At 48.0% G+C, this 14,678-nt stretch overlaps 1 protein-coding gene across 1 annotated transcript; it reads left to right on the forward strand.

Annotated features, from left to right (window-relative positions):
* The first annotated feature begins 218 nt into the window (after positions 1–218).
* SAT1 (spermidine/spermine N1-acetyltransferase 1) lies at positions 219–2,919 on the forward strand. Its single transcript, XM_058045256.1, has 6 exons — positions 219–476; positions 591–642; positions 727–810; positions 1,969–2,070; positions 2,159–2,199; positions 2,404–2,919. Exons 1-6 carry the CDS (start codon positions 411–413, stop codon positions 2,572–2,574), a joined length of 516 nt encoding a protein of 171 aa, XP_057901239.1. The 5' UTR covers positions 219–410; the 3' UTR covers positions 2,575–2,919.
* Positions 2,920–14,678: the final 11,759 nt, after the last annotated feature.

Genomic DNA, 14,678 nt, shown 5'->3' on the forward strand with positions numbered 1-14,678 from the left:
GCCGCCCAGCCCCGCCAGGGGGCGCCGCGCGCGGAGGAGGGAGGGGGGAGGGCGAGTCACGAGACGGCCGCGGCTGTTGCTGGCACGCCCGGGCAGCATTCCGGGGAGGGGCGCGGCCATTGGCTGAGGGCGAGCACCGCGGCCGCTCCTATTGGCGGTGGCGGGGAAGGCGGGGCGAGGACGTCTTTAAATGCGGCGGCTGAAGCTCAGGCTCGCACTCTCCGAGCCGGGGAAGCAGCGGTAGCGAACCGGGACCGCCAGCAGCCGAACGCCGCCGGGACATGCTCGCAGCCTGACTGACCGCAGGTGGCCGCCGCGCCCGGGACACGAATGAAGAAACAGCTGCTCCTCCTGTTCACACACCGGGGACTCGTCAGCCGAGGGGGCCGCAGGGGGAAGCGTCGCCGAAAATGGCCTCGTTCAGCATCCGCGCCGCGCGTCCCGAGGACTGTCCCGAGCTGCTGCGACTGATCAAGGTGCGGGCGGGATGCGGGGGGGCAGCGCTGCCCGGGGCCGCAGCAAAACAAAACAAGCTGTTGCGCAAGGGACGGGGGTGGGGAGAGGCCGCTCACATCGTCCTTCTCTTCCAGGAACTGGCGAAGTATGAGGACATGGAGGACCAGGTGGTGCTAACTGAGAAAGGTAGGGAGAGTGCAGGAGCTCACCCGGCTGGCGGCCGAGTGACAGTGCCTATGGCTCAGGTGCGCGTGTATTCTGCTTTTCTAGAGCTGCTTGAGGATGGTTTTGGCGAGCACCCTTTCTACCACTGTCTGGTTGCAGAAGTGCCTAAAGACCAGTGGTCGTCTGAAGGTGAGGCTTCCTGATACTTATTTTTGGACGCTAAATACACAGAAGCATCATTTGCTTAATATTAATGATTGTAGATGAGGTTCCACCAGTGGACTGGGGTAGGAGGACTAGGTTAACTGATAAAATTCAATAATGTATAGTGATACTCTGCTGAAGTGGTTGCTAATCCTGGAAGCATGGGAGATCAGGTATAACATAATGTGCTTGACTCCAATTATTAAATGGCTTTTCTTGTTTGACCCTGACTTACCTTTATGTAATTCTGTTAAATCACATTTTTTTCTTTAATTTGTCCCCAATCTTCAGGTTACAGTCTCTAGCTTCGCCATGTACATGGCCCTTCTGTGTACATGGATGGGCGGGGAGGTAACTAAAAGATCCGTTACACAATAAAGTAGATGATCATAATATGAGGTAAGGCCTACAGGGACAAGTGCTACTCCCAAACCTTTACCAAAGACACAGTAGATGGCAGAAACCTGTTTGCACGCTTCTCTTAGAGTATGTGCAGAGTGTTCTGGCAGATCTAGTTAAAATACTCAGGGTTTATGTTCAAGTGAGCTCTTGTTGGAAGAGTTGGTTTCTCTTCTCTCTTGAGCCACAGGGTTACAATTGAAGCTGCAACTTTACTTATCTTGACTTCCTGGTGCAGAAGGCTAAGAAAACAGCGTGATGCTCAGTGGAAGCATAAGTGGAAGTGCTTGGAATGCTGCTGTGAAGGTGGCCTGTAAATAGGCCTTCTGGTACAGTAGTTATTGAGGAATATACATGGAAGGATCAGGGTTTGACAGATTATTCCTAAGGGAGCAGAGCTGGGGCAATCATCTAGACTGTGAGCTGCTGTGTAAAGTACTTCCAGACTGGAAGTGAATCAGTAGGGTGTGCATTATTTTGTACAAAAAGGCCATGTTTGTACTTACTGTGACAGTGCTTTTGAGGATTTCAGGGCATGAACAGAGCAATCTTTTTATTAGGCTGATAACAATTTGTCAGAACTTATGTTTACAATTGTGTGCTTCTTTGCAAACTTCATTTTTAATTGTAACCTAGTATCAAATGTCTGCATGTCTCAGAATCTGTATGTTTAAACATGCATGTAAAACTTAGTATTTTTACTTTGTAAATTCTGTCCGGCTGAAGTTACACCCTTTGTTTCAGAAACATGCGTTGTGGGCTTTGCCATGTATTACTTCACTTATGATCCATGGATTGGAAAACTGCTGTACCTTGAAGATTTTTATGTGATGGCTGAGTACAGAGGTACCTACTGCAGAATTAGATGAGTTACTACCCATAGAGCTTCTGTAGATTTAAAACTTAAGCTTCTTGTTTTTTGGTTTTTTTTTAGGACTTGGTATTGGGTCAGAAATTCTGAAGAACTTGAGTCAGGTACGTCTAAAAGCTAAGTCTAAACAGAATTAAAGGAGGTGGCAGGACTCTAGACAGCTTAAAACATTGCCTAGAGTCTGGTAAACTGTGAGGAATGCTTCAGTGGTTGCTGGCATGAACTCAGTGACTTGTGGTGGTGTGGAGTTGCTGAGTAACGTGGCGGGTTGTGCCTGGGCACTGTGACAGTGTGGCATTGGTTTGCAGGTGGCTGTGAAGTGCCGCTGCAGCAGCATGCACTTCCTGGTGGCCGAGTGGAATGAGCCCTCCATCAGGTTCTACAAGAGAAGGGGCGCCTCGGATCTGTCCACCGAGGAGGGCTGGAGGCTCTTCAAGATTGACAAGAAGTATCTCTTGAAGATGGCAGCAGAAGAGTGAGAGATTATTCATTCCAGCAAATAAATGTTTTCTGCGAATATATGTGCTCTCTGAATAAACTTCTTGCTTTCTGTGTATGTACAGTTTGTAGTGGAATAAAGTAGTGTGGATGCTAATAATGACAGTGCAGGTGTGGTTATAGAGCAATGGGACTGTGATCTGGAGCTGAGGCATCTGTGAAGTTCAGTATGTGCTTGTGTGCATCCTTTACCAGTGTGGCCTTGTAATCCCTGTATATGGAGACTTCATTCTTGTAAGTGTCATTCAAATGTGTACAATGTACACACTGGTAGGGTTTGTTTTAATTATTGCCTTTTATAAAAATAAAGTAGTGTTTTCACTTCATGGCAGTAGTTTTGACTTCAATTCTCATATAAAGTTTTCCATCAAAAAACACACAGGTTAACAAAAGACTGGATTGGTGTCAGCCTTCTCACAAGTTAAATGGTTTACCATGGTCCCAGTGGGATAAAAGGGGCACCTGTGTGCCTGTAGCACCTGACTGTTTGAAAGGGTTTGAGATCAACCCCTGGTGGTGCAGGGCATCCTGCCTTGTGACCTGTATTTTTAGGTACAGTTAGAGTCCCTAAATGAGGTTGCTGCTCTCTGGACAGCTGACCCAGAAAGTCCAGAGCTTGGGACTACCTTCCTTGGGACTTACCTGCAGACCACCTCAGCTGGAAGGGCAGAGCCTTGAAGGGAAAGATCCATCCTTGTGTGGTTTCAAGGCCTGAGTAACCAAAAATTGGTTCTGTCTGGTCAGGTGAAATGAAAGTATATTTACAGCTCAGTTATGTGATTCCTAAACCATCAAACTCAAATGCTTCAGGTGGAATGTGTTTCTGATCATGATTTCACATAGGTTCAGCATTTCTGCTGAGCCTCAGTGCTGTGCTGAGCTGTAAGTGCTGTGTTAAGCAGTAGGAAACTAGCCCTCTGCTTTTTAGCCTTTGTACAGTAGAAAGTGAAAGCAATGCTGCTCAGCAAGATTTTTGTTGTCTTTGAAACAAATTAACAACTTTGCAGTACTGTGTTTGCACATCTCATAAGCTGATGATGAAAGTGGATGCTTGCAGACTTTGTGCTGCTCTCCTCTTGCTCTCTGGTAACCCTGCAATAAAAGGCTTTTTTGGCCAGCATTGCTTTCACTTCAAAGAAGGGAAGAGACTTAGCTGTCTTGTAACATAAACTGGTTTAAATAAAACAAGGTTTTAAACCGGTTGGTCACTGCATAAATCATGTGTCACATGGAAGATGTTTCCTCATCCTAGAGAGCAGTGGGCACTGACTGCTTCAGCCATGGGAAATGCTGAACTAATTTTAAGAAAAAGGTATCACTCTGCCCAGGGTCAACAGAGAGCTGTGCATGAAACTGTTCTTATTTTCTGTTTTGTTTTTGTTTTTAGCTGATGCATAGTCAGTAGTGTGCCAGCTCTGCCCAGGTGTGAGGTTTGGCTGTCAGCTGTTGCTTCAAGAGTGAAAACACTAATAAAAAATACAGGAGCTCTTGGAGGAGAGCAGAAGGTAGCTCTTCCTTGGGGGCATTGGTGGACAAGAAGCTCAGCATTGTCTTGGCAATGTGCACTTGTGGCCCAGAAAACCAATGGAAGCCCATGTCCTGGGCTGCATCCAAAGCCCTGTGGGCAGCTGGTCAGGGGAGAGGGCTCTGCTCCTCTGCTCCACTCTGGTGAGACCCACCCAGAGTGCAGCACCCAGCCCTGGGGTCCCCAACATCAGAAGGATGTGGACCTGCTGGAGTGAATCCAGAGGAGGCCATGAAGGTGATCAGAGGGCTGGAGCACCTCTCCCATGAACACAGACTGAAAGAGCTGGAGCTGCTCAGTCTGAAGAAGAGAAGGCTCCAGGGAGACCCAGCAGCTTTGCAGTACCTAAAGGGGAAATCTAGAGAGGGCAAGAGGGCTTTAAGCTGTAGGAGGGCAGGTTTAGACTAGCTAGTAGGAAGAATTTTTACTGTGAGGGTGGTGAGGTACTGGAATGGGCTGCCCAGAGTGGTGGATGTCTCATCCCTGGAAGCATTCAAGGCCAAGCTGGATTTGAGCAACGTGGTCTAGTGGGTGACATCCTGACCATGGAGGAGCTTGGAAGGAGATGGCCTGTGAGGTCCCTTCCAACCCAAACCATTCCATGGTTCTGTGATATGGTTCCAGTGCTTATCTGGACTAACTCCAGCTGGACTGAGAATGGAATCTGTCATGAAAATTACCTTGACTGAGCAGGTCAGGTTCTGCATAAGAAACATCCCTTTCCAGTGTAGGAGGTAATGTAGAATGCAATCTTATCCCCCAATGAGTTGCAGCTGGACCCTATTACTAAAGATTAGGAGCAGGCTGGATGATAACAGGCCACACCTGTAACCAATAAGAACTAGTGGTACAAAAGAGGAGTCGGAGAAGTCAGAGGAGTGAGATGAGTCAGATGGCTGCTGCAAGGACCAAGAACAGTCAGTGCTCAGAGGAGCTGTCTATGAGAAACACTGAGGCCATATAAAACTCTGAGGACATGGAACTCTTGCACCATAATGATAAAAGAATTTTTGATATATAAGGCAACATATAATGATAATAGAACTGTTGTAATATATAAGACAATTCCAGGACTGCCCCAGTCTGTGCAGCACCTCAGCAGCTATGGCAGCCTTCACACCACACACAGCAGCCTGAGGCTCAATCCTTCTCCTACCCAAAGGGAGTGGAAATCTGTTTCTCACTTGGATGAAGATTAAATGACAGGCTACAGACCTCCCTACCCTTGCTGCTACCCTGTTCTCTACTGGAATTCAGTAGGCCAAAAGAAGTGAGAACAAGCATAGCCAAGGAACCAGCCCAAGAGCTGGTGATGGAGGCAGAATGGGAAAGAGGAGATGGTCTCTAGCAGTTCTCACTGAGCATCAGGGTGTTGTGTCTTCTCCTTGGTGAAGATGTAGTAACTTCACTAGTTACTCCATGAGCTGCATTATCCTCATCTCATCTCCTGCATCTCAGTCCTAGTGCAATCTGTTTTGAAGTTATTTTAAGCTTGTGCTTCTGGCTCCATTTATCAGACCAGAAGGTGATTGTTAGTAGAGTAGTTTAAGAGTGGTTTTATTTTGAAATTAACAGTTCATTAGATATCTAGGGCAGGCCTGCTTAAATCTCAGGCTCCAGACTTCTGGAGCACAATAAAGCTATCAAAGCTTCGTGACTGAATGGAACAAGCTAACTAATTAGGCATCATAATTAGAAAAGTAAGCAGCTTAGTCAAAATTTCAATCAATTTAAATTTGTTTATCATATCTTGTTCGTCTTCTCTCTATGTGGCTTACCATTGCATTTTCTAAATGAATTCTGATGGAATGGAGTCTCAGGCAGTCACAGAAAACAAGTGAGGCAGTGCTAAATGAGGAGACCTTTTCTAGCCAGTGGGGATAATTTTAAACATTCACACGTGAAAGGAAATGCAAGGACCAGCCTTTCAGATATGACTTTTGCTGAGATCCTACTCCGAGGCAGGGTTTTTAAAACCAGCAGAAATATTCTCACACTTTTGGTAAGAGTGTCCAACAGCCATGTGGTAATGCCATGGGTCAAGAACAGACCAATTTTAAATTTCCTCAGTAACTTTTCCTCAAGCTACGGGAGGACCAAAGTGCCTCTGGAACTACGACTGAGACATACATCAGAGTGCTTTCTGTGGCTTTAGGTGCTGGAGAAACCTCACCTGCTGTGACTTTCCTCGGTTCCAGAACCACAATCACACGGCCAAGCTGCGAGCCAGCCTGGTGTGGGGGCTGAGGCACACCAGCCGCTGTCCCGCAGTGGGAGCCCGTGGCAGCAGAGGCACAGGGGCCCTGCAGGTGAGCCGGCGCCGCGCTGTGCCCGGCCGCAGCGAGCCTGCCTGCGGGCGAGAGTGAGGGAGTCACAGCGCCGATAACATCTCCAGGCGCAAAGCTCCTCCTCGCTCTCCCTCTCTAACCCGTGCCCCGGGAAGTTCTCCTCGGGCTGAGCCAGCCAGCGGGACGTTTCGCAATGGCACAGTTTCCTCATTCCCATGGGGTGGGGACAGAAGGGTGGCCTTGGGGACAGACTGGCGGCCGGAGGATGCGTCAGGACCGTGCAGGGGAGCGCCGGGCTCGCCGCCCCCTCTCCGCTTGGCCTTTTCCTGTTCACAGGCTCCCGCACAATGATCCGAGCCGTAGCCATAGCGACGACATAGTGGAAGGAGGCTTTTTTTATCTACATAAGTTAAAATATATGTGAGAAAAACAACCCTTCCCACTCTCCTCTTCTTGTAAAGAGCCTTCGATGTCGATGTAATTCAAAAAGCCAATGCAAACTTTTCCTGTGAAAAAGCGTATGGCGGCTTTAGTGCATTCCTGCTCGGTGCTTTGCCTTGGGAGAGTCGCCGTCCTGGAGCCCGGCCCGGGGGAGCCGAGGACAGGGCAGACACCAGCTCCGTACGGAGCGGGACTCGGGAAAGCTCGGCCTGATTCCCCGCCAGGCAGCGCTGCCTCGGGCTGGAGGCCAGCCCGAGGGTGTGAGTGGTGCCTCCTTTCTTTGAGTTGACCAGGAGCTTTATTTCCTTCGGTTTGCTCAAGCTTCCTCCCCACAGCGCTCGCTCCCCGGGCTCTCCCCCCGCGGCCCTCGGGGAGCGGAAGCTGAGCTGAGCTCGGGCCCTCACACGGATGCACGGGCGGGCGGGCGGGCGGCAGCGCCAAAGGACCAAACCTGCGTGTTTAAATAATTCACCCACGCAATAGACTCGGCTGTGCCCGGTCGTTTTGCTTGCCTGGGCAGGATTGCTTAATTTTTTTTATTTTTTTTTTTTTAACCTGAGGTGTCAGAGAAGTGGCTGCAATTTAAAGAAAGGCCTCAGCTGCTGTCTGAAACCAAGCAGCAAAGCAGCACCGAGCCCGCTGCTAGTGTTTAATCTTGCTGCAAACTCAGAGCAGGCTCTAACTTCACCATCTTTCTCTCACCAAGACCTGGCTAACTTTTATCTGTTCAGACGTTTTTTGGGAAATACAACCTTGATGGAGGACTTCAGAACCCATCGGGAGCTCAGACTTTTCCCACAGGGAGCTTGTGAGGAGAGAGCATGAGGCTGAGGACATGGATGTGGCTCTGGGGCAGGAGCACAGCCCAGCACCAGTGCAGCACTGGGAAATGCATCTCTTCCCCACCCTCAGGCCTTGCCTGCTGAGCTCTGACTTCTGTGATCAGAAACATTCTGTGTTTGCTAACAGAATAAAGCACAGGTACACACCTCAATTGAAAAGAGTGAGTGCGGGGGAAGAAATTCCATCTTCAGACCAGTTTCGGTTTCATTTCACAGATTTACTTCAGGCCAAAGAAAGAAACAAAAAGCCCCAGGGGATAATTTGCTTTTGAGGATGGAAAACAAACACTCTGTTCAGAAACTGCTCTCATGTAAATAGTTCTGTTTATTTTGTTCCAAACTTTGCATATTTCGATTGTTGATATAGCAGGTGTCAGATGGTCACATCTACTCAAAGGAAAAGGGAACCTCCGTTTTCTTGAACTATTTCCCTTTGCCACTAAAACAGACTAAAGATAACATGCTTTGGTAAGACAAAACCAGGCACCCATCCTCTCCTGAAGGTTTGCTGTGCAGTATGATGAGGTGGGTTTACATCTTCACAATCACCTCCCAGGAACCCACTGTGCAGGGATGAGACATGAATCCCTGGAATTCATACTAGAAACTTTCTTCCACACAGAAAAAAACGTGAGAGACACGGTAGCTTTATCCAGTTGCTCAGTATTTCCAAGTAACTGGATATTGCAGTGTTATTTTCTAAACACACTGATAAAACTTCAGAGTGAGACTTTGGAAAGCTGGTTACTATAACTGGACACCCAGATACCACTGTGGAGGTACCTTTGAGTAGAGTTTCTTTATTGCTCTCATGCTGAGCAAACTCCAGTCTGGGCTCTCTGTGATCTCGCTGAACTTCCAGATTTGGCCCACTTGAGTCACCGGCGCACAAACAGCACCACACACCTTGAGCAGGAGGAAACAAGACTCGTAGTTTTGGTCTGTAGTCTCGTGCCTTTTGCAATCAGTTCACATGACAGCATTTGGGTTTCTCCCCCAGCCAGCTTCCTGCCACGGCCTAGCACAATGTTCCAGAACATTTCCAACCCCTGCCTCAGTGTGTTCAGCTACAGTTGTAGGTACACGGGCCTTTTTCAGATTTAACACAGAGAGATGGGTCAAACTCTGCCCTCAGCACTCCTAGAGGTCATAACCTCCATACAGAGGTGTAGCTTTGCCACTGGGGCAGAAAATGTAAATTAAAAAGGAGGCAGGAGAAGAGACCTGCAACATTGAAGGAGGCCAGGTGCGGGGGCTGACCACAGCCTGCCACAGGAAGTCACACACCCAGCAGAGGAAGCAGCATCAAGGGAGACAGTTTAGGCTTTTTTCTTTCCAGATAATGTAATCAGAACAAACTGTAAGACTTATTTCAGAAACTCAGAAGCCTGAGAGGCATATTCTTGGCATACATTAATAATTTCTGGATTACTTTTACCTCCCATCGATGCCATTAGGCATAACTTAATGGATTAGCAAGTACTAATTTTGGATTTGGTGGTGTAGAAGCAGGAATTATTTATTGGTGAAGAGCAACAGGCAGAACTGGCAGATGGAGGCAGCAACAAGGGCTAGGAGCAAATAAATAACACCTTATTGATCCACTTTTAAACAAAACCAAAACTAGCTGAAATTTTGAGGAATGGTGGCTATGCTTTAGCTAGGCAAGAAAGCACACCCATTTTATGTAACTACATTTCTCTGAAAGCTGTAAAGCTGCCAGACTGTAAAACAGGGTGATAAACCAAAGTCCACTGCTTTACAAAGTACAGCTGGTCCAAATGACAGTGAAGTCAGGACAAGGCTAAAGAATCCCAAAGGAAAACAAAAATAAATTACGTAAGCAAATACTCAGGATTTATAGGCATGAGTTGATGACCTTCTCAGCACAAAGTAATAAAATTATTCTGTATTTGCATGCTGGGTTTGCCATCATCACAATTTGAAATTTGATTACAGGAGTCCTGCAGGGACTCAGAACCCCAGAGCTCCTTTACTTGCCATTTGGGCTTGGTGTCAACAAACTATTTTTTGCTGTTAAAAGCCAAATTACTTTTCACCCCCACAGCTCAACATACTCAGACATCCCTGCTTCACTCCCAGGCAGGGCCAGGTTTGCTTCTAGGCACCCAGAGCCATGTGCCTCTCCAGCAGTTTGGGCAGCTGGGGCTCCCCTTACACAGGCTTCCATCTGGCTTCTCAGCTGGGGTATTTTCTGCAATAAGCACAGGACTGCAAAGTTGAAAGGTCCTTTCACACAGGTCTAAAAGCAAGCAGAGGTGTAGAGGAGGATGTGACATTATCTCCTGTTTGTTCTTAAGGAAACTCTTGAGTCTTTGGATCCAAGCAATGATGGTCCTTTCCTTGAAGTTATAAAGCAGCAGGTACTCCTGTTTACAGAAGTAAAGAATATAAATCAAATATAAATGCACCTCAGGCTCTTGCAGCTTGCAATAAAAGGTTTAGAAGCACCAGCATGCTGTGGGCTGTGCTGAGTCAGCCGTCACCCCTTTCCAGAGTGCAGACACAGCCCCTCAGCTGGCTGGGCTGCCCTGCACGTGCAAAGCCCCAGCACCACGGAGACAGGGGCACTTGCAGCTGGTCCTCCTCTTTCATTATCTTTTCCAAGCTGGTGGCCTTACACAGCTCTAAGTAGCACCAAGCTCATCACAGGTGCTGCAGGATGTTCCAGAGGAGTTTCTGTGGGAGCTGGCACAGAACAGAGGGGCACGGAGGAGTCCCTGAGCTGTTCCCAAACCCTTGGTGCCCAAGCACTTGCTCTGCACTGAAGGTCACACTGAGTACTCCACAGGAGATGCCTGGGAAAACAACCACAGACAGCTCCAAGTGTCACATCCTGCTAGTGTTGTTTCTGGCGAGACTGCAGCCAGCAAAACCTGCCTGGCTGCAGCGTGGGGGACACCTGCAGGCTCAGCACCTGCCAACACACACACACGGGCACACACCACGGCAGCCAATGCTGAGACTGCGCCCTTTTCCAGCAAGGCTGAGCCCCAGCAGTCTCGTGACATGGCAAACAGTGTTTGAGGAGAGCCTGGCTCTGTCTGAGGCTGCTTCTCTGCGGTGAGGCTGAGCTGGGCAGTCAGGATTCAGTGCCTGCTGGGACACCACAGCCAGAGCCACAGCTGTGGCCTCAGTGGCCACATGGTGGGAGCACGATGGAGGAGAAACCTCCACAGGCAGACATGGGGGCAAGGGTGGGTTTATTCTTCTCCAGGCTTTTGGGCATGCCAAGGGCAGAGCAGGGCTGGCAATGGCTCTGCTCCCTGCTGGGCCCCCTCAGCAGATACTCTGCATCAGAGGGAAAGGAAGCTCAAACTTCTCCTTCAGACAGGGAAGTGTCTTGTCTGAAGAGACTTTCAGACTGGAGCATGAAGGCCAAGGATGTGTTACAGTGCTGTGGACAGCAGCACACTTGGCTGCCTGTCTCACATGGGTAAAACATACACTGGGTTTGGAAGTGAAGAAATACAGCACCCTGCAGGGAAGCAGCAAGTCTTCCCAAAACCAGCTTTCTGCCATGCAGCTGCATGAAACATCAATATTTTTTCCAGAGAGTCTCTTTTACCAAAACACTGCAAACTCAGCCACCACGCCAGGCCAGACAAGTACAGCCAGGATGTCCAGGGCTGACTTCAAATCAGCCTTCCTTGTGACACCTGAGAACAGCCTCCATGGGCATCCACAGAGCTGACACCATTAACTAAATCTCCTTTTTTTCATAATTTATTTAATCACATAGTCTCAGAGTTATGTGTGACTCACATCCGTGTGAGTGAGTTCCCCTTATTCTGCCCCATTAATGCCATAGTTAAAAGAATTTTCCCACAGACATAGTGGAGTTTGACTTCATTCACAGCACATACAGTTAGTACCCAGGGGATAATGTGCAGAAACAGTACATGAGTTGCACCTGATCATGGTAAATTTTTTGAGTAGTATCCATTAAAGGTGCAGCAGTGAATTTATAATGCTCGTGTCCAGCTGTGGGATGAGTGGGATTACAGTGGGCTGGGTGAAATCTGGCTGAAGGGCAGGGCTCAGAGTTGTAGTGAATGGGACTACATGTGTTTGGTCACCAGTGGTGCTCCTCAGGGCTCAGTTCTAGGGTCAGTTCTGTTCAATATCTGGATAAAAGGAGGCTGAGGGGCAATCTCATGGCTCTCTACAGCTTCCTGGAGAGGGGGGTGATGATCCCTTCTCCCTGGGATCCAGTGATGGGACGTGTGGGAATGGTTCAAAGCTGCATCATCAGGGGAGGTTTAGACTGGACATTAGGAACCTCTTTGGCAGGAGTGTGATCAAACACTGGAACTGGCTTCCTGGAGAGGTGGTCAATAGCCCAAGACCGTCAGTGTTAAGAGGCATTTGGACAATGCCCTTTACAATCTGCTTTGACTTTTGATCACCCTGAAGTGGTCAGGCTGCTGGACTAGATCACAAGGATGTGTTGTTGTATCACAAGGAACAGAGCAGAATAGAACAGTTTCACAGTTTCAACACAAAGTGTGTTGAAGACACTAAACACTGCATTTTTATATAAAATAATTTATTGTAAATGTCTTATTCTTGAGACAACTGTATGACTAGAGAATTAAATAGGAGACAGTTACAATCACCAATAAGAATTATGTATTACACCCTCTCTTTTGGAAATTGCTGCCCATTGCAGTCAAGTGCCATGTTTTGTGTCCGTTGTCCAGCCAAAAAAGACATGCTTCACCAGGAACCCCAGTGTGTCCCTGACTGTGTCCCAGCAGGGTGAGGACCTGGTCCCCACAGCAAGGACTGGCTGGTACCTGCCTCCCTGGAGGTGTTACAGGGGGTTTGGCATGGCAGGAGAGCCCACATCCCACAGAGTCCTGTGGTGGGGCTGGCTAATGGCTGAGCCACAGCTCCAGTGAAATGAGCCCATCTCCTCTCTTTTCCTGGAGGGCAGTGCTGGGTGCCATTTGGGCTTTTTCCCGTGCCTTTTATTTTGTGAACAAGGCTCTGGGCTGCCCATGTCACCTGATGTGTGGGTGGGGGGCTCAGCATCATCTTGAGACCCTTCCTTGGGCCATCCCCTTCCAAGGCTCGGTGCAGCCTGACGCTGTGAGCTCACACCAGCACTGCTGCCAACACCTCCTGCAAACCAGCCCTGAAAATTCCAGTCGGGCACCCAACACCTGCCAGTTTGTTTTTAGTCACAGGCTCTGCAACACTGGGTTTTGTCTGTCCTTCCCTGCCCTGTGACAACCCCTCATCCCAGTGTCTCATCTGAAGGTAAAAAGTGCCCAGGGACCTTGGCACTTGGCAGGAAACCCTCACCTCTGCTGAGCCTGATCAAAGGAATCCTTTGGGAATGCCCCAGGAGAAACACTTGGTGCACTTCTCCAGCAAAGTGTTTAATAACATTTATCAATCCAAAACCATCACTGCACTGGGATTATCATATGACATATTTGTTGTGTCTAGTTATGTTTTCAGTAAGATAACAATGGCTCAGGCTTGTTAATCTTAAGGAGAATTAGGGCACTGTAATGGCACAGGCATGCTTGAAAAGGCCCAGATAACTTTTTTCTTATAAACACAGTTTTGCTTGTCTCTTTCCTTCCTTTTTTTAGGACAAATGAAGTAGATAAGTGAATAAATCACTGCCTTAATCTCCATCCCAGAAGCAAGGACCCCTTTTGATTGCCTTGCTACAAGTAAGTTGTTCTCTATGAAATTTATTTAAAATCTCAAAGTATTTTCCTTTTCCTGAAGTTTAAATGTTTAAAAAATAAAATGTTTAAAGAATATATCACCTATAGCAGTCAAAATAAAACTCCTAACAAGACTTTGGTGTTACTGTAGCACCTTGAGTGAAATCAGGGCTTGGAGGGCTGTGCCCTGGGTGCCTTCCCACCTCCAGCTTTGTGCATCCTGGAGAAACAGGTTTTCCTCTTCCACAGCTGCAAGTTCCCCACAGAAATGTCCCTTAAGCTTTAACCTGGGGAGAAGTGAGTGGTCCCCTCCAACTGGACTGCTGAGCTGGGAGTAGGAAAGGGGAAAAAGGAGAAAGGGATTGGTAAGAAACCAATCCTTACTAGTGTGGGGAGAAAATCAACAATGGAGAGCAAGCATAAAAAAATCCACTGTAGGTTTTCACTGTGCTCTTTTTAAACCACAATGAACATGTTTGCTCGTTCTTGTTTTGACGTTTCTTTTCTTTTGTTTCTTGTCCCCATGGCTGCAGTCTCTGTGGAGGGAAGGTCAGGTTTGAGGAGCTCACCTGGCCAAGGGTACCACAGTGTTCCCCAGTCAGCACAGCTGCCTCCTGTAGCTGCCTTCACGTGAGCAGGAAACTGAATGTTAGAAAAACAAACACCATGCCAACCTCTTCATAAATAAACACTCCTAACCTTGATTAGGTCCCTGTTATGCAAGGCACAACAACACCCTTCCAGGGTGCAGGGCACCAGCAGTGCTGCAAAGCTGCTGTTTCCAGGATTTTAGGGACAGCCACCCAGATCTGCTGCTGTGCCAGAGTGGGGAGACAACCTGCAGGCACCTGTGCCAGCCCTGGCTGATGTGGGGCATCACCCATGGCCCCACACACCATATGTGTAGGAATAAGGGCTCCAGGAGTGCTCCAGACATGCTGCTCCTGAGCTGTGTTCCCCTGCACTGGGTCACATGCAGCCATGGAGTCAGCACAGCCATCATCACTAAAAATTAACCTGGCTCACAACCTTGATGTTTAAAATAAATTACGTTTTTAAAAAGTGAGCCTATTGTTTTCCAGCTCTCAAAATATTACTTGACCAAGTTTTAAGGAAACACTGTTCCAAAATTTCAAAGTGATAAAAGCTGAAAGTGATAATCATAGATGAGGAACTTTAGTATGTGTATATGACAAACCTTGAAAGCAGGGATGATGAGGTGCCAGAATTCCTCAAGAAAATTACTGAAGTGAGAGAAGAAATGTAAGGAAGACCTCAGCA

The sequence above is a fragment of the Melospiza georgiana genome, chromosome 2, assembly GCF_028018845.1.
Source record: "Melospiza georgiana isolate bMelGeo1 chromosome 2, bMelGeo1.pri, whole genome shotgun sequence".
Classification (NCBI taxonomy): domain Eukaryota; kingdom Metazoa; phylum Chordata; class Aves; order Passeriformes; family Passerellidae; genus Melospiza; species Melospiza georgiana.

Coding starts and splice junctions, on each gene's coding strand:
- SAT1 (XM_058045256.1), top strand. CDS start 411: ATGGCCTCGTTCAGCATCCGCGCCGCGCGTCCCGAGGACTGTCCCGAG. Junction 477..590: donor AGCTGCTGCGACTGATCAAG/GTGCGGGCGGGA, acceptor CTTCTCTTCCAG/GAACTGGCGAAGTATGAGGA. Junction 2,071..2,158: donor TGTGATGGCTGAGTACAGAG/GTACCTACTGCA, acceptor GTTTTTTTTTAG/GACTTGGTATTGGGTCAGAA.